The sequence below is a fragment of the Anomalospiza imberbis genome, chromosome 1 (assembly GCF_031753505.1).
Source record: "Anomalospiza imberbis isolate Cuckoo-Finch-1a 21T00152 chromosome 1, ASM3175350v1, whole genome shotgun sequence".
Classification (NCBI taxonomy): domain Eukaryota; kingdom Metazoa; phylum Chordata; class Aves; order Passeriformes; family Viduidae; genus Anomalospiza; species Anomalospiza imberbis.
This window is the reverse complement of record NC_089681.1, coordinates 46791562-46816142: the sequence shown is the minus strand read 5'-3', so window position 1 is coordinate 46816142 and position 24581 is coordinate 46791562. Positions and strand designations below refer to the sequence as shown.

Genomic DNA, 24581 nt, shown 5'->3' with positions numbered 1-24581 from the left:
CTGTAGGTTGTTATTTCGTTTTAGTTTTTGTTTTTTTCTCTTTCGCCTGATTGTCACAGTCATTCTGAGCTCTAATCCTGTTCTCTGGAATGGGTGCAAATTCTCTAAGTTTTCCAGAAAGGCAAAGTGAAGTTTACCTTGAATTCTTCCCAACTGTGTCAGTATAAAATCCCACTGGAAAAAGCCATAAATTACAAAACCTGGAAAAACGGTGAAACACGTTTTGCATACAATGAGATCTTTACTGATCAGTGCCATCTATAGAAGAGATGCCTTAAACTTCCGGAGGTTAAATAGAAGTGGATTTCTAGACATGTAAAGAAATCTGCTTGAAACACCTGTTATTCTTTTAAATAATTTCTAAAGGAAATTTTGTAGTTATGTCAATCGCTGCATTCCAAGTGCCACACACTCAAGGTGAAAACGGCTGCATCAGTACAATCCTCAGTGAAACAGAACTGCTGACACCCGTCTGATTAAAAAGGGGATGTGGGGAATAAGGCAAAAGTATCCCAGACGGATATAATAAGTAGGTTGCGGCGATGCGAGGCAGGAGCGCTCCCGCTGTCCGTGCGGCGGAAGGAAGGGCCCGCAGCGTCACGGCCACGGCTGCGCACACGGCGTGGCGCCGGGCTGCCTCTGTGCTTTTCCCTGCTCCTCCTGCCCTTCCTCTTGCTCCTTCCCTTCCTCCTCCTCCTTCCCTCGGGTCCCATGGCGGCGAGTGACGCGGAAAGGGCCCAGCAGCAGGTGAGCGGCGGAGGGGGCGGCGGGGAAGCGGTGACTTCAGCGGGCTCCTGGTGAGCCCCGGCACCCCAGCGGCTCCGTGCCCGCTGTAGCGCGCCTGCCCCGCCACACTTCAGGTGTTCCTTTTCTAGGTGGAAGGCACTTCCCCGGTTTTTCTGTATGGGAATTTGCTGAGTATCCGCTCGTCTTCAGGACGAGCTTAGTGCCAAAGCTTCGGGGTCTTTCCCCTGCCGGGGTCCGACCCAGCCAGCCAGGAGCAGCACCCGACTGGGGGCTGCAGGGAACGTGTTGGCATCTGCTCCCTGTCACTTTGCTAACCTTGTCACTGCTGGGATGACGGGATTATCCACAGAAATTCGAAAGCTGTTGTGTGTATGTGAGAACTGAGCAAAGGTTACTTACAAAATCACGGGGTCAGTTAGGTTGGAAAATACTTCTGAGGTCATCGCGTCCAACCTGTGACCGAACACCGCCGCCGTGTCAGCTAGAGCAGGGCGCTGAGTGCCACATCCAGTCTTTCCTTAAACACCTCCGGGCACAGTGACTCCACCACCTCCCTGGGCAGCCCGTGCTAATGTCTAATCACCCCTTCTGTGGAGAAAATCTTCCTAATGTCCAATCTAAACCTCCCCCGGTGCATCTGAAATCCTGTGAATCCGGACTGGATCCCCAAAATGTAGAGCCTTCCTGTGCAGTGAATCTTGTCACATCTGTCAATGAGCTGTAGAAGAGCAAGACTTCAAAAATATGAAAATGTGATTGGCACACAAAGTTGTGTGGGTTTTATGGAGAGGTATTTACTTTTTCTTTTTTTCTTTTTTTTTTTTTTTTTAGATTGATGAAATTGAAGCCCTTTCATCGATCTATGGTGATGATTGGTGTGTTGTTGATGAAGATGAAAAAATCTATTGCATTAAGATTAGTGACTGTCTGGATCAACCAAAATGGACCCTTTGTTTACAGGTATAGTGGTGGTAAGAAGTTTTGCACGGATTTTGCAGTTAGACTGATGCAGGTGAAACCCTTTAAATATGGTTTATTATCTACAAAGATGATTAAGAAGCTTTTGGATTGGAGTCTCTGATAAGACATTTCAGTGATTGTTCTTGTAACACATTGGTGTGCTTGTGATATATTCAGTAGCTGCATATTCTAATTCCACACCCAACCAAAGCATTTCAGTGTATTTCACCAAAGACTAATTTCTGAAATACTTTTACATTGACTTTGTGCCTCAGTGAATCTACTGCAGTTGCATCTAGATTTGCTTTCTGGAAAGTGTTGCGACAAAATGAAATTTGGATCAACTTAATTGATCCAACTCCTTACTTTATGTTTTCAGAACTGAAAGCTGTAAGTTTACTTAGTGTAAGAAGCATGGAAGTGTCTACTTAGGGAAGTGTGGTACCACTTATTTAAGTCCAGTTACCATGTGTGCAGTTTCTTTCAGTTTTTTCTGTATTTTTTTTTGCATTCTTATAAATTTCCCCATAAAACATAATTGTATGCATTACTGGAGTTTTAAATGCAGATTCTCAGTGTTTCTTGTAATTCTGCAGGAACATACCCAAGTGCTTTCTTCATTTGTAACTCTAATGTAGTCCTGGTGCTTGACATCAGAGTCCTTCAGTAAAGCTCATCTAGCTGAGGGTGGTCCAATGAATACATATCCTGAATTTTTTTCAGGTGATTTTGCCACCAGGATATCCAACTGCAGAGCCACCTATTTATCAACTAAAGTAGGTGAAGTTTTCTTGCAAACATTTGTGTTTTATGAATTGCCACTGTTAATTGTTTTCCTGTAAGTGGAAATTTAGTTAAAATACTCCTTGAATTAAAGTATACCAGTGATGAGGGATGTTTCCAGCAAGGATAATCTATTCTTTATACTGCTTTTTCCAAGATGTTTGCAGCTGGAATATTGATGGTTGGCAAAGTTATGTTTTCAAGGTGTTCATCACATTTATTTGGGAATGTTGGAAGCAGCATATAGCACAATTTTCATTGCATTTCTTTTCATTCTAGTGCCCCTTGGCTTCGAGGACAAGATTATACGGAACTAGCAAATAGCTTGGAAGAAATATATGTGTAAGTTTGAGACTGTGGAATATAGTAAAAGGAGACAATGTATTTTCAGTTTCTATCTGTTCTGCACTTGAATGTTAAAACGGGATGTGAAAACACTTGGTTGTCTTAGAGAATAAGTGGCATAGCAGTCTTTCTTAAAAGCTAAGGGCTATGTAGGTTTTAAAATAAACACATGCAGAATCTCTTAACTGGAATCTGGAACATTGTGGACTGTTTGTTACCTCAGTGTGCAGCTAACTACAAGGTGTAATGGATGCATGAGAATACACAGCATTTAGAAATACTCAAATGACATGATTTTGAATTGCCATGAAAGTGGAGTAGAAAATGTAGTAGTTTTTTATGGTTTATTTATTTCTTTTAGATCCCCAAGATTATATAAAACAAATAAAAACATAAGGAAGCACAATCATGCCCCAGACAGTGAAATCTGAGCGTCTTGCATAAGAAATGGTTTTTTAATGCCATAAGGAAGAAAGCACTTACTTTGCATAAGGCTTTTTTACTTTTATTAACTGGGTTTCTTAGCTAATTAAGCAACAGATCATTTAAGCAAGTAAAATTTAATTTGAAGAGTTAAAAATGTGCAAGGATTTTAAGTTAAAAGTTCTGTGTGATCATATTCACCACAGTTGTTCAGTAAAGCAAGGACAGGGATTGTCCTTAATGCTGTCCAGATTCAAAGGATTTGATGGGGTCTCTATCACAGGTAGAGCTGCTGGTTCTTTTTTTGTTCCTCCCATACAGTCCTTTAGGCTGTCAAATTGTGCTGGTTCCACTCCCTTCTCTCTATATCACCTGCTGGTCAGAGCCCTTGCTGGTCTGCTCTCACTTGTCTTTGTCTAGCAGGAAGTGAAAGCGTTTGTACTTTAGGCCATATATGTACTTTAGGTCATTTTAAACAGTTAGAAAACCTGGAGTAATCACTGATGTGTGCAGTATTTGTGAAAACCTTTTATCTATTGAATGTCTAAATGATTGTCAGATGAACAGAGATACTCTGCATCATTTACATTGTGTTTGACCAGGTTTCTAGTCTCTAGGGATCTAAGTTGTGTAGTTCTGCAGTTTAAACCAACCTGAACTATACTGTCAATCGCTATGGAAAAAAATGGATATTTATAGATCACAAGTCTGTTTTAGGAGACACAAAGTAGTTTACAACTATTCAGAAACTGTAAGTGGGTGATAGTTGGACAAATTGCTGTTTACTTCTGTAAAGCAGGGAAATTTTGTTTCTCTTCTAGTCTCTCTCATTCCATGACTTAAAAAAATGTCTTCAGATGTTAAAGCAGTGCTTCTGTACAATAAGCTGTGCGAAATCAGGGTGTTGAATTGTTCTGGAGTCTGTCTGGATTTTGAAGTGAGAGCTACAAGTTCATAAAATCCTTATTTTTGCTTGACTATTTTTCTTAAAATATGTATGCTTATTTTAATTTGTTTCCAGCAGTAGTGCTTTATACATTATGCAAAGTTTAAATATGTAAATTTTGTTACTTACCTGGTGCCCAGATGGTGGCAGTAAGAGTAAAATTAATGAGAAACCATGAGATATCTACGGCCCTAAATCTTTGATTTTGTTTCTTAGACAAACATGCACAGTTCATAACCATTTTAGCCATTTGAAATGTGTTTTGAGTTGTTTGGATTGTGCTGCACATAAAAGAAGCATTTATTAACCCCTAACATGCGTATATAAAATGTGTTAATCACATCCTTCCTCAGTACCTTAATACATACCTGTGCCCCCTGAGTGAAGCCTCCTAGGCCTAAATCTTTCTCTCCCTGTCCTATAGCACTGCCTCTTACCCAAACTGTAGTGTTTGATTCCAATGCTCCACTGACCTACTATCACAGTCCACGGATAAGTTTTTCACCTAGTGAGTTGCTGAGACAGAACTTTACACAAACCTGCCTAAGCTCTTTATCTCAATAGCTTATGTTCAATTTCTGTGTGTCTGAAATCTCTATGTTATTTTATGTACTTTCCAAGTGAAATTAGCAAAAGTGGTTCTTCATTTACCATGATTTTTTACTTCCAGACAGAACCTTGGTGAAAGTATACTGTATTTATGGGTGGAGAAGATAAGAGAAGTTCTGGTAGAAAAGGCACAGTCTTCAGATCCAGGTACTTCAGAAAATACATGGGGCTTTCCTTTTCCTTCTTTTTCCACTGCAAAGTAAGACTTCAGTACAAGTTAGTTTAGGCCCACTTTTGAATTGGATCTAAATATCAGAGAACAGTCTCCTGTGTCAGGGCTTATTGTTTTACAGTGTCCTTTTTTAAAAAACAGTAGGGAAAAGAAGGTGGGGGTGGCCTCTGAACTGGAACAAGGTCTGTAGTTCTCTCAGGAATGAAATTATTTGCTTGAAAGGACAGTGCTGCTCACAGGTACATTATGCATTGCCCTCCGTTCTGCAAAGGATTATTCATGCCAGTAATTAATTTCTGGTGTTGAGTGCACTGTTGGAGGACTGGGATTCAAGAGAAGATAAACTTCAGTGGTCTATGCAGACAAATGAGCAAGTATTCCATCATTTTACTTTTCTGTCCTTCCATTTACTTTAGTGTATTGGGATGAGAAGTGCATTATCAGTAGAGCTGCAGTGATTTTTCTGCTGTTATTCTTAAAGAGTTTGTGTAAATTCACAGTTGTTGCTTCAAAAAATGGTGGGGGGTTTTGTGTATTAAAATTCTAAACTGCTGTGAAATGTGTGAGTGATGTGTGCATGCACTGTGGCAAAAGGAAACAGAACTACTTTTCTGTGTCAGGGGTGTTATCTTTGTCCTCTGAGAAATAAAAGTCTGAAGAAATAAAAATTTCATTTTCAGTGTTGCTTCATGGTAAGGTCTAGTGTTAGTCTTTCAATAAACTGTGCATTTTGTTGCTACATCACAGACATTGGTTAAGTCATTCTTGACTGATGTGACTAAAAGAGTGGACACTGAGAAGTGAAAATTTTACTGACAGTATTGGAAGTTTGGGTATTTTGACCACAACCTTATGGCTTCCATTTTTGAACATGCTTTATCACTGCTCTGTTTTTTTATGGAAAATACTTATAAAACCTGCATCATAAGCACATCATAGGCCCGCTAAATAGGAATGAAACTGTGATCTATTAATTTGGCTCTAAATCCAGATGTCAGAACCCTGTATATTTCATCCTTTGTTACTGACTATTATTTTTTGGACGTTCTATGCATGAAGGAAAACAGGATTTTTGGAATCCTAGAATACTGGAAGCATGTTGAGATAGATGTTTCAAATCTAATAACTTTCTATCTAATAATTTTAAACCCTCATGAAATAGCATTGAGCAACAGCTCTAGATTTTCCCCCAAATGACCAGTAAATGACTGGAGTTTTTGTGAAATATCAGCTCAATTTGATGCCTAAATTCAGGTTAAAGGTAGCATTTTGAATGTTATTGGAAATAGTAAACATTATTGTTCTTTTTTTCTTAGAAATACTGTTACTCAGTATTGAAACAGAAGGTCTTATGGAAGCATCCCATAGTATGAGTATTTTATTTTTAATTTTCAGGAATTTTTACTAATTTTGAGTTTTGTTGTAATTAATGTTCCTATTCTGCATTTAATAATTCTAATGTCAAGCTATTTTGAGCTGAGAAGCCAGAGACTTTTGAGAAAGAGTTTGAAATTTTGTTTTGCTTGTCTTGCAAAAACTGTGTGATAAATTCTACTACTTGTATCTTAATAGAACCAGATATTAAGAAAACCACTGAAGAAGTTGATGAAGATGATGGAGATGATTTTCTCCTAGACTATCAGCCCATTCAGGAAAATCAAATAAAAATGTTGAATCGCATGACATCTGGAAGTCAGGAAGGTAAGAAATATGTTCTTGTTAATTCTCTTGAAATAATCTAAACAAGACCTGAAGATTCTGCTTTTTTACTAAGCTTTACAATAAAATTACAATAAAGTTTAATAACAGTCATTAAAATATGCAGTATATTTCTGGTGGGTTTGTACATTATTTTCTGTACTTCACTTTAATAAGTCCCTTTTTTTTAAAGTTGAGACATTCTTTGCTTTCGTAGCCACATGCATTGTTTCTGTCCTCTTAAAAGAAAAGAAACACTCCCTTGTTTGTGACCCATAGATGAAGAACTGCCCCCCATACATCATGGAAACCCAATCACAGATCGAAGGAGCACTTTCCAGGCACATTTGGCTCCAGTGGTGACAACCAGACAAGTCAGTAGAGATCAGTTCTTCTCTTTTTGCCTGTGCTTTGAGCTTGACAAAGTATTGCTAGAATACTTGGGATTTGCCAGATATGTTGGTCTGTCTGTGCATCTTTCTGTGCTAATACTGTCTGAGTAGTCATTGGTTTCTTACTTTTACTATCAGCTGAATAGTGAAGTAACAGCTCTTCTTCCTGCTATTCTTTACCACAATGTGCATTAGATGAAAGAGAATAAGAACACTGTAATTTGACTTCTGGATGTTAAGTTTATCATAAGATGTTTGGAAGTTACCGAGTCTATCATGTATTATTTGGAAAAGCTAACACATAAAATGGGTTTATATATGTTTTCCCTCCTTCAGAAAGGAATTCTATTGAAAGGCACACTCGTATCATGCATAAGTAAATCTTTATTATGACCTAATTGAGAGGGGTTTGGAGCTTCTTTTGTACATCACTTTCCATCTGTTACCATCAGGCTCCTTTCATCATCCCTTTTTAGTGGGGAAACTACTGTTCTTTTATTAACTCAAAGTTAAACCTTGAGAGGATTTTTCTCTTTCTTTTTATGCAATTTTAGGGTTTTTTTAAAAGAATTTTTAGGTAAGGGGTGGTGTCAAGTTCCAGGTAAGCTAGGTCTGCTGCATACTCAGTGGCTATGAAAAAACACTGACAGGTGGACAGCGTTTTTAGGCTGATTGCTCTATACAAAAGCTGTAAGGTTTGAAGCCATCTGTGTTTTGTTTTGTTTTGTTTTATTTTTTCTTCCCCCTTGATAATTTGCTTAATATGGACATAAGGATTGGTCTCTAAATCCCAGCATCCTTCTGGAGCACTTTGACCTTTCAGGTTCACATATACTGTATGTTCATGTGGGGTTTTGTGTAGGAACAATCTTAGTCACAAATCATGATAAAAGGGTGAGAGTATTTTAAAATGCAAAAGATACATTAAGCCAATGATTCCCATTTCTTCCCTTTCTAAAGTTACAGAGTTCATTTATTTTATATATATATCTTAAAGACTCACTTAAAGAAGATACAGCTGTAGCACAAAAATTGATCTTTAAAGTATGTTTTCAGGAACCAGGTAGCTGGGAAATAAGTAATGTCAAAGATGATGGTCATTTCATATGAATCGTCCTTTAAGTCCCTGTATTGAAACTTACTGTTTTAACATACTGTCCATGTTTATGAAAATGTATTAAGTAATACAAGTTGTCTTCCTTCAGTGTTCAAAGTAAGGAGAAGATAGATATCTGAAGCAATATTCTCCATTAATAATAGGATTTTTTTCATTGAGATATCTTTTGTTTGAGGGGATTTTTGTCAGTTGAATTTCTTCAAGAAGAATTGGAAATAGCACAGTATAGCTAGGGCAGATATAAAACATGTCTATTGATTACTCCTTTGAGACATTTATTTTTGAATGTAAGGCAATTTACTTGCCAGACATGTTTTCCCAAGCTTTCTGAACTTCAGTAATGTTTTCTGTTATGTACTAAAATGGTGTGTTAATCAAAAGCTCTTCTTTTTGCTAGACCGTTGTAAAGGGTTTAATGATTGCCAGCTTGTTTACTTAGAAACATATGACAAACTGATACTGGTAAATGTTTTGAATTTGGTACTTCTTAAGAGCAAAGAGATCACAGACATGATGGGAATATCTGTTTTCTGGGAAATAATGACAGTTTCAGACCCCTAATAGGATGTTTTTTGGTTTTACTGTTCTTTCTGTGAAGTGGAAACGATGAAAAAAAGCATGTTTGAGGGAAAAGGAAAAACTTGAAATGTAGTAGGTCTTTCTAAACATCACATTTTTGTGAAATAAGTAAAAGCACTGTGTAGTGGGAATATGTATGTTGTGTTCTATTCCAGCTTAACTTTTTTGTTTAAAAAAGTAAGCATGTGCAGTTGATACCTAATGCTGACTAAAAATATTTTCTGGATCTTACTGTCTCTTGTTTAATAAAGCAATGTAACACTTCTAATCTTGAGCAATAATATGAATGTACACAATGTAGAAATTCAAGGGACAAACTTTTTTCAGTATCCCAGGAAAATTGTTTAAAACAAGTATGAGAATACTGAGAAGCTGCTTCTTGAGTTGTCAAACATTTTATGTCAAAACATAAAATTGTTTCTTTGTAGTATTAGAAAGATCTTTGTTTAGCAGTGATATTGAGAGGGATGTATGAAACTCCTGTTATAAAAGGAAGGTTTTTTTCTGTTGTTTTTTACAGGTTAAAAGAGTTCTTGAAAAATTATATGAGAATAAGAAAATTGCAAGTGCTACCCACAACATATATGCATACAGGTGAGATACAAATAGTGATTTTTCATTTTTCTTTTTAGTGTTCTTTCACAAATGAGTGCAGACATGAGAAAGAAATTCCTTCCTATTAAATTCCTTGCTATTAAAAGAAATTCCTTGCTTTAGGGAGTAGGTTTCTTATTTGTATGTTTGGTGTTGCAGGTTTTACTTTGAATTTGAGGTCAAGAAAATAGGACATACAATAGGAAATAAGATAGTGAAGCAGCATTAGGAATAGAAAAAAAAGTGGATTTGAACATGTGTCGGTATACTTTTGTAGTATGTCTGAGCATGGAGATGCTACATCATCCTGAACTAAATGTGTTTTTATTTGGATGAAATGACTTCCTTTCCCTCCCAAACTTATATTTAGAAGTAGCTGAAAATGTTCAGTTGAAATAAGAGATGAATCAGAAAGCCTGATGCAGATATCTGGCTTATGAAGTTTCAGTTGGAATACGAGAAACTTCAGGGATTATGAGAAACAGGTAAAAATGAGTTTGGCAGTCACCTGCCTCTGGCAACTTTTGTGAACATAGCTTATATGAAATGAATTGGTGTCAGTCCAGATAGTGGTGTAGATTTTCTGAGGAATGTAAGTGACAGTAAAAGGGAGGAATTGTAGGAACCAGTCATCTAAAAAAGCATGTACAGATGCTTATGCATTCATGCCCTAATGAAACATGAAATATGAGCAAGCGAAAGCTTATTTTACCAAAAAGTAAAAGCTTCTACCTAAGTAAAAAGTTTCTGTAAAGAGGGCATTTCTGTTCTCACAGATGATGATCTGGCTTCCTTCACTCATATTATCCAAATCCACTTAAAAAGAAGAAAAGGGAACAGGCACATACTTACTGCTTCCTCTTTGTCATCTAGTACTAGAAGCCTCTTTCTCATTGTGTCACCTGTAACTAAGTTCAGAAGTTAGGAAATAAGTTGGTAACAAACCAACTTATTGGTCAGTAGACCTGTGAGCGTGACTTATGGAAAATTAGGCCTGGGCAGCTGTCTTTTTTATGAAACAATATACCCAAAAGTTTACTGTAGTGCCCCCTGATGAGGGAGATGACATGGAGAATCCAAGGGCAAATTTCAGTAATAATTTTCATACAAAGTAATTTTCATACAAAATAATTTCAGACAAAATACTAATTTTTATTTTAGATTGATGTTGTTTCAGTTGCTGCTGGAATACAGACATAATTAATTATTAATAGCATTTTTGTCCAAGTTCTTCTTCTAGGGGTATACCATTATTTGACTCTGTATCTGGTAGAGTTGGTTTCAGCTAGATGCAATTATTAGATTAAAAACCTGGTTTTTTTTCTGTTTAGGGACTTTAAACTGGTAATGACTGGAGTTTACCTGAAGTAGCTAAAGTCTGTGTAAAAGCTTCTCAAAACTAGTTTTACTCTACAGATAAACACTTATGGTTTACCCTATGCCTCATCCTGTTTTCATGGAAATATATGTAATAGAGAATTAGAATTGATACACACTTGTATGAAAGATATGAGACTTTATTAATTGTGTAGAAATATTTGTTGATTGACATTTTAAAATCTATTTTATGGTTTTTTCTTGTATAGAATATACTGTGAAGATAAGCAGACGTTCCTACAGGATTGTGAAGATGATGGAGAGACAGCAGCAGGTGGACGTCTTCTCCATCTTATGCAGGTTGTAGAAATTAATCTTTGGCTTTTAGAAATCTTGAATTTGTATTTATTTTAAAAATCACTACAATGTAAATAAGCTGGTAGAAGATTATTTTTATTTTTACTCTGCTAGCAGCCAGCCAGATGATTGCTTTCTCAAGGTGAAAGGAAAAACACAGACTGTAGCACTTTCAAGTCTCGGATCATAGAAACAAGTGATGTTTCACAGGTGGCAGTAATAGTTTGAATGGGTTAAAATATAACTAAGTTTTAAATCCTGTGCTTCCTGTGTGGTGTATGGTACACAGAAAATGAATACTGGGAGAAGCTGACTGTCACAATATAACAGCTGACCTGTGCACAACCTTTCATGTGGTTCCCTTGAGTAGGCGTAATAAAGAGACATCCATAAATGAACTTGCAGAGTAGAACTTCAAATACAAAAGGAGTAAAGGAACTAAGCTGTTTTGATCATTTAGTCTGTTTTGTTGTGCTTTTTCTTGTTCTGGGTCCTTAGCCCTCATTACTCACGTGTTACTACACTCACATATATTTTAGTCTTCAAGTGTTGAAATAATATTTGGCAGAGGTGCTACTAAATGTAACTGAGTTGAGATGGATAAATTTTGGTTCATGATGCAAGCCCTAGTAAAACCATAATTAAAGTAGCACAACTACAGGAGACAGCTGGGTATATCTTAATGCTGTGCCTCAAGTCACTTAGCCATGTGAGTAGACAAAATATTCATTTTTATTTTAGATTGATGTTCCCTTCACAACAGGAGTTTTATTTTCCTGTCCTTCTCTTGTTTGAATATTCTTTCGCTTAATATGTTGCACTCTTATTCCTGGAAACATTTCTTCCCCTCTGAAATTTCTTTTTTTTTTTTTTTTTTTCTGAAAAAAAGGTAGTTTATGGAAACATTTTGGCATTTTTAATTTTGAACTTTTTCAAACTTTCTAAATAACTCAAACCAGACTTGGGAAGGTTAGATAAATAAACAAACTTAGGTTATGTAATATATGCAAGTATATGTGCTAAGTGTGAAGACGTTATTGTTATGAAAATGATGTTAAGATACAATTTGGCAGTTACTGTACCTCAGTTTGTTCTGAGATTATCAGCTTTTTCTCAGCATGTTAGTGCATACTTTTGAAAGTTGTCTGGACACTTAATATTCCATAAAAATCCAGTTCAGAAAATGACATGAATGTCACTTTGAAATGTGAATGTCTGTAAATTGTATGGATCATCATTCTCCATCTGTAATCCTAGTTACTGGGAATATTTCTGTTCTGGAAGAATAGTAAGATAAGGATCAGAAAAGTTCAATTTTCAGCTGTAGGAAAATATTAAAGTAGTGTATGGGCTGATTTCTGGATGTTCATAGATCTTGTAGTTTTTTTGTTTTGAGTTCTTATGACGTATGGGTATGAAAAATAACTGATTTAAAACATTTATTGGTGCTGAACTTAGAGGGAGGTTTTTGTTGTTGTTGTTTTCCCTTTTTTTTCTTTTTTAATAGAAATTAATTTTGTTTCAGATAAGACCAGCATTTCAAAATAGCACTTTCTGGTTACAAGAAACTGTATTTTAGATTAGTACCATCCTGTTTACTGCCAGGAGTTGTTATATATATACTTTATGGCCAATACATGAATGTAGAGTAGAAAATTCCTGTCACAGAACATGGCCCTAGTCCTTTTCATTTTAAAATTCTAAGAATATTACTGTTTTCACAAACAATGATTGACTCTTCTGAAAGTTTTGTTCAAATTAATCAGATATCTGTTCTTTTCTCCTTAACGGAGATGATTAATGGTTGTTAACATGCATGTATTAACAGCATTAGCTTATGGTATTTTATATATCCATATATATAATGCCTGTGGCCTGGCTGTTATTAGCCTCATCCACCAACGCTTCCAAAAATGTGAATAGACAATCAGCTTAGTGACAGAGTAATAATTGATCAAACTGAAGAATATGAAATGTAACTCAGTAAATTTGTAAAATAAACAATAGTAGACCTTTTTTATGTTTCAAACTGGTGTCAGCAGTAAACCAGGTTCAATTAAAAGATAACAACTTTTATTGCTTTCTTGTATTCACAGATTTTGAACGTCCACAATGTGTTAGTTGTGGTGTCCCGTTGGTATGGAGGTATTCTCTTGGGACCAGATCGTTTCAAACACATAAACAATTGTGCAAGAAATGTACTTGTAGAGTACGACTATGTACCGTCAGCGGTATGTTTCATCCCTCCAGAATGGAGACATTTGCATGTGAACTTTTGTGACTTTCCACTGTTAGATGAAGCCAGAAGAAAAGTAATACAACCTGTGTGAATGGATAAACATGTCCAAATTTTCATAAATTTCTGTGAAATATTAATACTGTTCATATTAAAAATAATTCTCATAGGTAACCTTGGGAGAATACTTGTGGTTTACAAGAATATTTTTTAAATTTTGCAATGCATGTTTTTTCATTTCAGGAAGAATCATCTAGACAAGCTGGAAAGAGCAAAAAGATAAGGAAGGAAAACAAGAAGAGAACAGAGTACTAATTTATTTTTTAAAAACTTCAAAAGATTATTTTGCACATATTTATACAAAAAAACTCTGGACCTTATTGCTTTATCTTATAGAATGGACATGTTTTATTTGGAAGAGAATTCAGTAAAGCCATAGATATATTTTCATCTTGTTTTGTGATTTCTTCTGCTATTCTGAAGTAGAGCTTAGACACAAGTTTTCTGTTTCTTACACATGTGAGCTCCTTGTTATGAGGACAGTTTAGCATCTGAAACCATTGCCCCATCCCACCCCTTCCCACCAAACAACAGTTGACTAATTGAAAACGTGGATTTCTCATCTTCTCCATTCCTAGATTCAAGTACATGTCTTGTATCTGTAGTTTCTTGTACTGAGAGTGGGAATGGAGTCATTCATACACCAAGTCACTTACAAAGTGTCAGATACTCTTTTGTGAAAGGAAAGCATGGGATTGAGTGTGGTGTTTGGAGTGCCTGTCCTGCCTGTGTAGTTCCTGATCAGATGCTAGATAGGGGCTGCTTGGTGACATAATGAAGACTGAATGTGAGCAGTGACCTGAGAAAAGTGATGGAACTACTACAGAATTTCTTTGAGGATTGTTCTGTGATGGTTGGCACACCAGGAGCCGGTTTAAAAGATGATAATTTTGTGTTGCATAATTAAAGGAACCAGTGAAATAGACCATAGTCAGTGAGCAAAGTGAATCCCCTATCCATTAAAATGTCTGAAAATGGACCATCAGAGTGAAAATGCATTTTTATTTTCACTCATTTTCTTTCAGAGAGAGCATGAAGTACTGTCTAACTCTCTTGTGGACACTTTTGGTTAGAGAAGTTACAGTCCCTTCCTATTTTTGTTTGCAAGCATTTCCTAAGTTTAAACTTCCTGTATTCTAAGAAGTAGAAACGAGAGAAAGAGATTGCAAAAATGTCTGACAACAACTCTTAACTTCTAAAATTCTGCAGGGACGTTATTTTTAATGTTAAACTGAAGCAGCAGTTTTAACCATTTTTGTTATCAAATACTGTAAGGTTTTTTAAGACATACTGCTCACTTGTGGAAGAGTTACAAATTTCAATACCTGGCAAAAGAAAAAAGAAAAGAAGGATGATGTAATTAATTTATACTCAAAGTACAATTGCCTGTCATAAAAATATGTCAACAAAGAACCAGGAAAGGGTGGATAGTGGCTTTTATCTTTTTGGCTACTCTGTTGTAGTATCTTTTTCTTTTCCTGGTTTTGCTTTGTTATTCTGAAAATGAATCAGGAGTACAACTGAACACAGATTAGCCATTACAGCATTAGAGATTCCTACAAGGTAGTATCAGAATGATTTTCTTCTTCCTTTGTGTCTCAAACCTAAATGAGCAGACAAGAGTTTATCTCTGCTCTCGGACTGGGGTACTTCATTAGCTGAGTAACTACTGAAGAACTGCTTGGTGGTTTCACTGTCAAGCATTTCCTCTAAGTGTCCTGCATGCATCTGAACATCTTCCATGCTTAAATATGAAAAGTCCCATTCTTTAAATCTTAACTTTTAAAAGTGAAGATAATTGTCTTTCTTACAGCAGCATACCAGTTCTGGACTGTTAGTAATTTCTTCACGTTGCAGGTAATTCAGGGTGTGGTTCTACTGTTTAGTATGTGTTTAATGTGGGGGAAAGAAGGAAGATAAAGATGAGACATTTACTTGTGGATCCTTTTGGTGTGTTCATCTTTGCTATACATTTATTGCCTAGCATGTCTATTTCAGAAAAAAATGGAAGCAGTTTAGTACCTGCTTCAATATTTTTCTAGCTAGATGTGTTCTAGACGGATTTAATCCTTGTCATAGCCACACACAGAGAAAAATTCTGCTAAAAGCTCATGAAGTGGATCTCCTATTGAACTTCACTTCATACAGGATCTCCTGTTGAACTTCACTTCACGCAGGTTTTCCAAACATGGTGTGGAAGAGTTAGGTATTTAAGATTTCAAGAAATCAAGTTAGATCTAAGATCCAATAAGAAATTTTGAGGGAGGGTGGGAGGGAGGGAGGGAGGGGGAATACAATTAGGCAGCTATATACTCCTGGAAAGCACTCTGAGATTTATGCCATGTGGCAAGTCAGCTGGCTCTCATGAACAACAGTGAAACTGCTGAATTTTGTTTTGGAGCTTCAGTATGGCTAGCAGAAGACAGGCTACTGGTATTACTTAGTGCCACAGTGTGTTTTCTGCAGTACCTGGACACAAAATAAAGCTAAACCAGTTATGGACATACATGCTGTGAAGATACTTGCATGGATAATAAAGTTTTGCATTTTTGTACTACTGCCATTCAAACATTCAGTAAAAGCACTTGGCAAACACTAATGTTCCCACAACAGAAGCGAAGACATGACAGCCAACTTTTTTCAAATTTAAGTATTTAAAATTAGACACCAAAGTGTTTTTAGAACCCATGATAAAAATGATTGAATTTTTACAACTCTAGAATACTCGCAGCTCTCTGCAAGTGGCTTCATTACTCATACAAAATATAAGCATTTGTGGAAGACACACAATTTTTTTCCACCAGTGTGGAAAGAAAAGCCTCATCCTGTTAAAGTTAATTGCAAAGCTCTCATTCTCATTCAGGGAGTCTATATTGAGTTCCTGGGTTCTGAGGAAACAGCAGCTGGTGATATGTTGCTGAAGCTGCTGCTAAGATTTTTGAAACTGATTTCAATGAGGCTTTTGAACTGATCTCTGAGGGTTGAACCATTACAGGTTAGCTGCTCTGGTAAGTAACTCTGTGTATACTTATTTACATGGTATCAGTTTTCAGCCCCAGAGTGCACAAAAAGGAGAACAGCAGCAACAACAAAGTTGACCATGCCTTTCATCAGCAAAAAGTATAAATATATAAATAGAGAGGGGCCAAAGGCTTGCTGAATTGCAACAATGTCAGATAAACAAGGATGAAATTAAAAAACAGTTTAATTTCCCATTAAGATATGTACACAGGTTGAAGAAAAAAAATTTAGAAAAAGTCGTATATAATGCTAGCAAGAAAAACACATCAGGAAGGGAGGGAGGACAGCAAGAGGGAACCTCAAATCAACCCTCCTGACCTCCACAGATAAGGATCATGTTGCTTAAAGAAGAACTTGCATTTTAAAATATGAGCTTGAAAAAAACTGTATATTTCTTAACCAGAACTCTGCTAGAGTTCTGCTTTAAGAGAATCTTAGGAAAACTAGATTGATCAAACATCAAAAGGTTTTTATTTTTTCCCCTCCTGAGAAAAATTTATTTTGGATGCTTATTGGATTTTTGACCCATCCTATTTTAACTCCTTATGAATTTCAGCCTTTTGGATAACTTTGCCAGATACAACTTCCTTCCCAGACTGACCTGACCTGGATAGCCACCATGCACAACAGCACTGCCGAAATTCCGCCTGCGGCTGTGACGCATAACGAGACTTGGCCCACCCAGTCTCCGAGCTCTGAGTTCTCCCTGGGTGTGTTGGTGCTGCTGGCTTTCCTCATGGTGCTGCTGTGTCTGGTGACCATCCTTGGAAACATGCTGGTGATCCTTGCTTTCATTATGGACAGAAACCTCAGGCATCGGAGTAACTATTTCTTTCTGAATCTTGCTGTTTCTGACTTTGCAGTGGGTAAGTCAGAGCTGTGGAGCCATGTGCTAACTGTGTTGTAGGACTCTCAGGAGAAGCACTGGTGTTTATTTTCTGTGTGTTTTCTTCTGAGAGAACTATTTCCCAGCTGTGTCTAGGGGAAGGATGGGGAATGGTGGAAACTGCATGAAGTGTTTTAGCAGCCTATTATTTTTTAGAAAATACAGGATGCTTTGTTAGGTAAGCAGGTACCGTTTAATATTTCAGGATAAAATACTACCGTGGGAATTTTATGGACCAACAAAGAATGGAAGTTGTTTGTGAAGAGTTTTGGCTGAATTTAGATAGTCTAATCAAATACAGCCTATATTGTCTGGCAGCTTTTGCATACATGGTCAATATCTTCTATTTCAGTCTTTCAGTCTTCTATCACACAACACAGATCATCACCTGACGTTTGTGACTAAATAGCGACGGATGCTATTTTTAAGCATTTTGCTGTACATGCTTTATATAGAGCCATACCTTAGGAATATGTGTTTGTATAGGCAAATAAAAAATCACAAATAAAGCAATTTCTAAGACGTTTGATGCTACATGTGTATTTACACATAGGGACACGTTTAGTTTTGAAACTTGTACTTTGAAACTTGTACTTGAAACTTGTACTTGGAAAAAGTACAATTAAAACAGGAATGTGATGTTCAGTTGGAGACTGAACTATTGCAATATTCTGTGAATTATTGGGTGTCTTTGCTAAAAGACTTGGTTAAATTATTGAGTGTGTAGAAGGATGGTTTTAAATAGTTGTGACTATTTAATGAAATCTGTGTTCTGACTTGTCACAACAATTTATTTATTTTTTTTTAAAGTACACTTTTAAGAAGTATACTGAAAGAGCAGAAGAACCTTTTTTAAAATTTTTTTTTGCCAGTGTCAGAAGTTCTGTCAGGGGCACAGCTTCTAATAGTCCTATCCTTGTGATGTCCATATCTTCTTGTATAATGTTTTGATACCTCCCTACATATGTTTGATGTCTTCTTCCAGCTTATTTCTGCCTTGTGATGCAGAGCTCTTGCTGCCTGCTCTCCAGTTTCAGTGCACTGGAAAAAAACGGAGCAGTGAGCAGAAAACCAGTGGACAAACTTGTGTTCTCTCATCTGACTCACAATCTAGCATCATATTGAACAAACACCAGCATCTAGCTGAGAAAACAAAGTTAATAACATTCTTTGCAAAAAAAGGAAGTACAGCTTACTTGGCATTACCTACTTTCCATAATTTTTTGTTTTGTGACATTGTGTTTACCTGAATGTCTAGTTTTTAATTATAAATTGTGTTTAAAATGTTGCCTTTGCCTTGGTTTGACTTTACAGTCAAACTGATTTGTGTTTTTTCAGCTATATAATTCAGATTTGGGGTATGCCTACATTATCCTTACTTTCTTCTTCATCTAAATTGCTAAAAGCTTGCAGAATAATTTGCTTATTCTTTTAACATATCTAATGTAGCTACTTTTGACAGTCAGCAATTTTTGCTTTGTCTCTGCACTTCTGGACCTATAGCTGGGTTTGAATAGAGATCTCTTGATTCTTAGTAGAGGGAGAACAACAGGAACTGTAAGATTTTTATGCCAATGGAAATTCTCAAGATACTCTTACAGGAGTACACACTATTAGGTAGTAAATTAAAGTTGAAACTACATTTTTTCCTGATGTGAATGTTAAAATTGATAATGTTTTGCTCAAAAGACGAAGTGTTAATTGCTCTGTAAATTCAGTGATTCCATTTTGTTGCAGCCTTGATGCTGTTCACTGCATTTCTGCATCCCAGTTGACTGCACCATTAGTTCTTCAGCCTCCCAAGGCTGTGTTGTGATTCTGTGTAGGGTGATCACCTCAAAATCCATTAAAATGAAGTCATATTGGCACTTTCACAACATTTGGATTTAGCAGCCTAAATTTAAGTAGCAATGGGTGTGAGTGGGTCACTCATGTGTTCCCACAGTCTGATGAGTTCCCATAGATGGTATCCTATCAGCTCGCCCCTGAAAGTGGTTGTTATCAAGATTTAAGATGAGGAGAAAGGTTAGGCTGGGTGTATTTAATTAACTGTGCTGTTCTTGACAGCCTTTTGATCATACAGTTTTTAAAATTAGCCCGAAACTCGTCTTTCTTTAAGAAGTTAACTTCTGGAACACTTTCTGACGTATATGCTTCTAAGAGGATGGAAGCCTGGCAATTGGATAATTTGTTATAGAAAACAGTGGATTACATTGGGGGAAAGATGTTTTTGTTTTAATTTCAGCAGATAACACAGAAGAGTGTTTACTTCAGCAGGTAGAGCAGTCAGCTGCTCCTTCTTTTAGCAGGTGGTGTTAATTGGATAGGTAACAATTATACATAATAAACATGATGCACCTTTCAGAGGGGTATTAATTATAATAATGTGATTAGTACCTAGTTTGTAGTAAAGGTTCTTTAGTTTCAGGATAATACAAAGCCATCTATGTGGCAATTCCAGCCAGTATTGATCAATTTTTATCAGATACTGCAGAAATACTTCTCTGCTCCCATGCAGTGCAATGCTGACTGACGTGTGCATTTGGTTTCTTTTCACAGGTGTGTTCTGTATGCCATTGTACATCCCTTACGCCCTGACAGGGACATGGCACTTGGGAAGGACCCTGTGCAAGCTCTGGCTGGTCATGGACTATCTTGTGTGCACAGCTTCAGTGTTTAACATCGTCCTTATCAGCTACGATCGTTTCCTATCAGTTACAAAAGCTGTAAGACTAACATTTCTACTTACTGCTTTTTACATGTTGGGATTTCTTTAGAACTCAGAGCATTTCACAATTCACACTTTAGGCTAAATGGTGCTGTGTTATTGGTACCATTTCTTAATAGAGAAATGATGATGCTTCAATGTTGCATTGGGACTTAGGACATTTCCTTGCTGTGATTTCAATGTTACCTTTGTGCCACCTGCACTTGAAGTTATTTAATTACTCTACACAGGAGATGGGAAGGTCCAAGTGGGAAAGAAGCAGCAGGCATGTGGAGAACTCGGGCTTTGGCCATTAGAAAAGTTGGTGGTGATGAAAACTAGGTTGAGTCAAGGATGTGCTTAGGCTTGGATAAATTAAGTAAGAAGAGCGTTTGGAGACACAGTGAGATGGACAGAGTGAAGATCAGATGAGGATCTGAATTACTGCGGGGGGTGATTGGCATGTGCTGGCAATGAGCAGTTGAGTGGAAACTGATTTCTTGAAGCAAAAAGAAGAATTAATTAAAATATGTGGAGAGGTAAGAGATGTTTCTTGAGTGTTGTCGTTCTTCTATTTCAGAAGATATGCAAGGAATCAAGTAAGAAATATTGTCATTCACCATTTCTAAGCTCTACTTGGTGTTTGGTCTTAGAATCTGAGAAAAGTTTGGAAGAAACCTTAAAGATTATCTGGTTCCAACCCCCTGCCATGGGCAAGGACACCTTCCACTAGACCAGGTTGCTCAGAGCCCCATTCAGCCTAGCCTTGAACACTTCCAGGGATGGGGCATCCACAGTGTTTCTGGTCAATCTGTTCCAGTGCCTCACCATCCTCATAGCAAATAATTTCTTCCTAATATCTGATCTAAACCTACTCTCTTTTGGTTTAAAGCCATTGCCCCTTGTCCTATCTCTGCTTGCCCTTTGGATCCTGGAAGGCTGCAGTCAGGTCACCCCAAAGCCTTCTCTTCTCCAGGTTGATGACTCTGCTTGCTTCAATGACATGTTTCATATTAGACTGGGAGGTTCTCATTTGGGAGATGCTGATACAATGCCTAATCACTTTCTCTTCTTCCCTAGTGGTGTGGTTTTTACAGTTGGTTTTTGGTGGTTTGTTGGTTTTGTTTTTTGATTTTTGGTTGTTTTTTTTAAGTTGAAGAGTAAAATATAAGAATCCCTGTATTTAAGACATTAATGAAGCTGCCAACCTCAGAATAATGTAAATTAAAAGGGCCTCTGTAACCTAGCTGAGATCCATGTTCTTGTGCCATTGCTGATGGTCTTCATTTACATGATCACATTCTGGTTTTCTTCTTTAGAGTATAAGGATGGAGTGAGTCTAGGAATGTGTAACAGGGCTGTTATCCAAATAAAAGACATCATGCTTCCTCATAGACTTGGGATCCACCTCTGCCTCTGCTGCAAAGCTAGCCTGTGGCCAGGTTCCAGTCACTCCAGACTTAACAATTTATGAAGCTGTGCTCAGCTTCAGCTTGTTTTCTGCCTCTAAATTGAGCTGCATGTCTTGCGCAGGGTAGCAAAATCATTACTGCAGACCTGGAGCTCTGCATGGAGTTAATATGATGCTTTAAGATGTATAGGAGTCTGAATCTTCAGGCTACACATATTTAAAACAGAGAATCCAAATTAATGTGCATAACCCTGAACTATTGCTCTGATACTTGCTGGCGAAATAGGGACAATGGCTTTTGTGTGCTGTGTGGCTGTGAAGGTGCCATTCATTATAATTTGTGTATCATGCAGGTGCTCTTCTAATGAACAGTATAGGAAGCTGATGAGGAAGGCAGCAGTTCTGAGGAAAGCCTGAGATGCCAAATGTTGAACAGTGTAGAGGAAATACAGTTGTCTAGCTTTTAACTTAACTGCTTGTGCTATGAAAGATGGAGGGGACCAAGAGTATGGCTGGCCTATTACAGGGTGGGCTTAGCTCTTGTATTTCCTAACCTTGGCACGGTTTTCTTTTAATTCTTAATGTGCTGTCTCGGTAGACATAAAAGCATCAAGATTTTCAGTAGTGGAATGAACTTTTTACAAGGTAAGGCTGACATTAAACTAGTGATTCAATAAGGCAGGGGGTGTTATAGTATATGTCTGGGATAGATTTTTCTGCTATGGCAAGAGCAAGCAGTATGAAAAATTATATTGTCTGGTGTTTGGAGTCTCACATGGCAACCTGTCTAATATAGAAGGCTTCTACTTTTGCTGGGCATGTAGGAACTCCCACAGCTGCTTTCACTCTCTGCTGAGCCTGGGCTGATGAATCATAAACCAATTTCTTACCAATTCCTTATTGCTACTTTACTGTGTGGTGGAAACAAGCTATGTCCTTTCATACCTGGAACCAAATGCTAATTTACCCATCATAATTTCTGTTCCTCTCCTATGTCTATTATTAAAATAAATCACAGAGCTGCAATGCAAGGAGAACAAGACTAGCAGTTTTTCAGAACCTTACATAGTGAAGACATTCTAGATATCTGGGGAAATAAAAAACAAATACTATATTTGGTTTGATTATGTATGGTTTGGTGACATAATTTTTCCCAAAATGTTGTCTGAATATGTGACATGTCCTTTTTCCCTTGCAGGTATCTTACAGAGCCCAGCAGGGAATAATGTTCAGCTCTGCCATCAAGATGGTGGCCATCTGGCTATTTGCCTTCCTCCTGTACTGCCCAGCCATCCTGTTTTGGGAGCACGTGGCCGGACACAGCGTGGTAGCAGTGGATCAGTGCTACGCCGAGTTCTTTGACAACTGGTACTTCCTCCTGTGTGCTTCCACCCTGGAGTTCTTTGTGCCACTGCTCTTGGTGACCTACTTCAATGTGCACATCTTCCACAACATCCAGAGGCGCCAGCGCCGTGGCAGCGTGCAGGACTGTGAGCCTCCAAGGAGCAGCAGCCTTTCCTGGAGGTTTTGTGGCTTGCCGATGCCAGGGGCATCATCTCCTTCGTCAGAAGCAGAGGACAGTGTTTCAGCACTAACAAGGTCATGGAGACCAGCAGTGGTGGCTAATGGTCCATCTCGAACAGAAGCCAGTTCTATGGCTCTCAAAAGGAACTTTTCTGCTTCTTTCTGTTCAAGGTTTGGATCAAAACTGCAGCGGGACAAGAAAGTAGCGAAGTCTCTTGCCATAATTGTCTGTGTGTTTGCCATTTGCTGGGCCCCATACTCTTTATTAATGATTATCCGTGGGGCCTGCCAAGGAAAGTGCATCCATAACTCCCTCTATGAAGCAACCTTTTGGCTTTTGTGGATCAATTCTTCTTTGAACCCATTTCTTTATCCTCTCTGTCATATGAGGTTTCGAATGGCTTTTCTGAGGATATTATGTCACAAAAAGTTTGCAACATTGAGATCTGGTAACATGCCTTCTATTTAGAGAGGTAAAAGAAATGTCTTACAGATAAGGTTCCTCTGTTATTCAGTGATACCTTTTCATATGTATGGTCGGCATGAATAGAGAAAAAACCCATTTGTTTACTAATGACATTGTTTAAGAGTGCAGTAGCATTGTGTAGTTGCCCTGATGTTGCTAATTTTCAGAATCTCATTTTTGGTTTTGCTGGTATGATGCTAGATTAATTACTGTCTAGTGCATTGAAAAGAATAATAAGCTTTGTGGGATGTCCTCTTGGTTTGTGAGTATGAGGTATATTATTTTCCTCCTCTTTTTTTTTTCTTTCCTTTGTTTAATACATAGAGCTGGCACTGTGAAAAAATTCTGCTCTTGCTATCTCCATAGAGAGTCACTGGAGCGAGATACCTGCTCATATATGTGTTGAGTTAAAATTTATGTCCTATTTATGAACCTAAAGCTATCAGTAAAGAAGCAATATGGCTACATTTTTAAAAGATTGTAAAAATACTCACAGAAGCAGTACATTTTCGTTTCATGAACTATTATGAAGACAAGAGAGTGCCCTCTACTTGTTGTAATCCCAACAATGAGCAATATGCAAATGAATGGACTTCCTAACCTGCCATGTCTGTCCTTTTAAAGTTTTAATGTAGTTCGTACCTGGCATCACAGGACAAAGTACATATAAGTTAGTAATTCTGAATGATTTTTAGAGAATAAAATTTTCCATGCTATGAGAATTTTCAGATTGGTTATCAGAATTATCAGACATAAATGGTTGTTAGTCGTTTCACTTGTGCTGTTTTTTTCACTTGACAGTGGCTGCCTCTTCGGTCATGCTTAAATGATATTTAGTACCAGATCTATGCACTATGTGATTGCCTAAAAGATAGGCCAGGCTTGGGCACAGGATCACATTCCTGTTGAATGAGCAGAGCAAGCAATGCTAAGTTCATACTGGATTTGTGATTTTGGCTGGCTGTGTGAGAATAGACAATAGTCTCTCTGGTGTAAAGCTTTGTAAGTGCAAAGATACTCCATCAAAATGTCTGGAACAAATTTGATCTGACAGAGTGATTCTTATACTAGATCAGTTCTTTGTGTCCTGTTACTGTCACATTATATGGATTTTCTCTGCCACAGAACAAATATCAAACACAATTTTTTCAATTGGGGAGCAAGGGCCATATTCCCTGCTTTAGAATGAGGTTTACAGAGGTCTGGAAGCTGATACAGAGATGTCTTAAGC

At 37.4% G+C, this 24581-nt stretch overlaps 2 protein-coding genes across 2 annotated transcripts; both read left to right on the top strand.

Annotated features, from left to right (window-relative positions):
• Positions 1-596: 596 nt before the first annotated feature.
• On the top strand, positions 597-13725 carry IMPACT (impact RWD domain protein). The gene is made up of 11 exons (XM_068190564.1): positions 597-747; positions 1579-1707; positions 2431-2483; positions 2770-2832; positions 4875-4960; positions 6558-6686; positions 6963-7057; positions 9292-9365; positions 10952-11042; positions 13136-13270; positions 13519-13725. The coding sequence occupies exons 1-11, from the start codon at positions 712-714 to the stop codon at positions 13588-13590; spliced, it is 963 nt and encodes a 320-aa protein (XP_068046665.1). The 5' UTR covers positions 597-711; the 3' UTR covers positions 13591-13725.
• Positions 13726-16598: 2873 nt separating this feature from the next.
• Positions 16599-24481, top strand: LOC137474185 (histamine H3 receptor-like). Its single transcript, XM_068190515.1, has 3 exons — positions 16599-17222; positions 19802-19968; positions 22559-24481. The coding sequence occupies exons 1-3, from the start codon at positions 16976-16978 to the stop codon at positions 23351-23353; spliced, it is 1209 nt and encodes a 402-aa protein (XP_068046616.1). The 5' UTR covers positions 16599-16975; the 3' UTR covers positions 23354-24481.
• The last annotated feature ends 100 nt before the right edge of the window (positions 24482-24581 follow it).

What these genes read in the sequence shown, in the direction of transcription:
- LOC137474185 (XM_068190515.1), top strand. Translation starts at nt 16,976, where the DNA reads ATGCACAACAGCACTGCCGAAATTCCGCCTGCGGCTGTGACGCATAAC. An exon ending in TGTTTCTGACTTTGCAGTGG is followed by an intron (nt 17,223 to 19,801) that starts GTAAGTCAGAGC and finishes TTCTTTTCACAG; the next exon opens with GTGTGTTCTGTATGCCATTG. An exon ending in TCCTATCAGTTACAAAAGCT is followed by an intron (nt 19,969 to 22,558) that starts GTAAGACTAACA and finishes TTTCCCTTGCAG; the next exon opens with GTATCTTACAGAGCCCAGCA.
- IMPACT (XM_068190564.1), top strand. Translation starts at nt 712, where the DNA reads ATGGCGGCGAGTGACGCGGAAAGGGCCCAGCAGCAG. An exon ending in AATGGACCCTTTGTTTACAG is followed by an intron (nt 1,708 to 2,430) that starts GTATAGTGGTGG and finishes AATTTTTTTCAG; the next exon opens with GTGATTTTGCCACCAGGATA. An exon ending in CCACCTATTTATCAACTAAA is followed by an intron (nt 2,484 to 2,769) that starts GTAGGTGAAGTT and finishes TTTTCATTCTAG; the next exon opens with TGCCCCTTGGCTTCGAGGAC.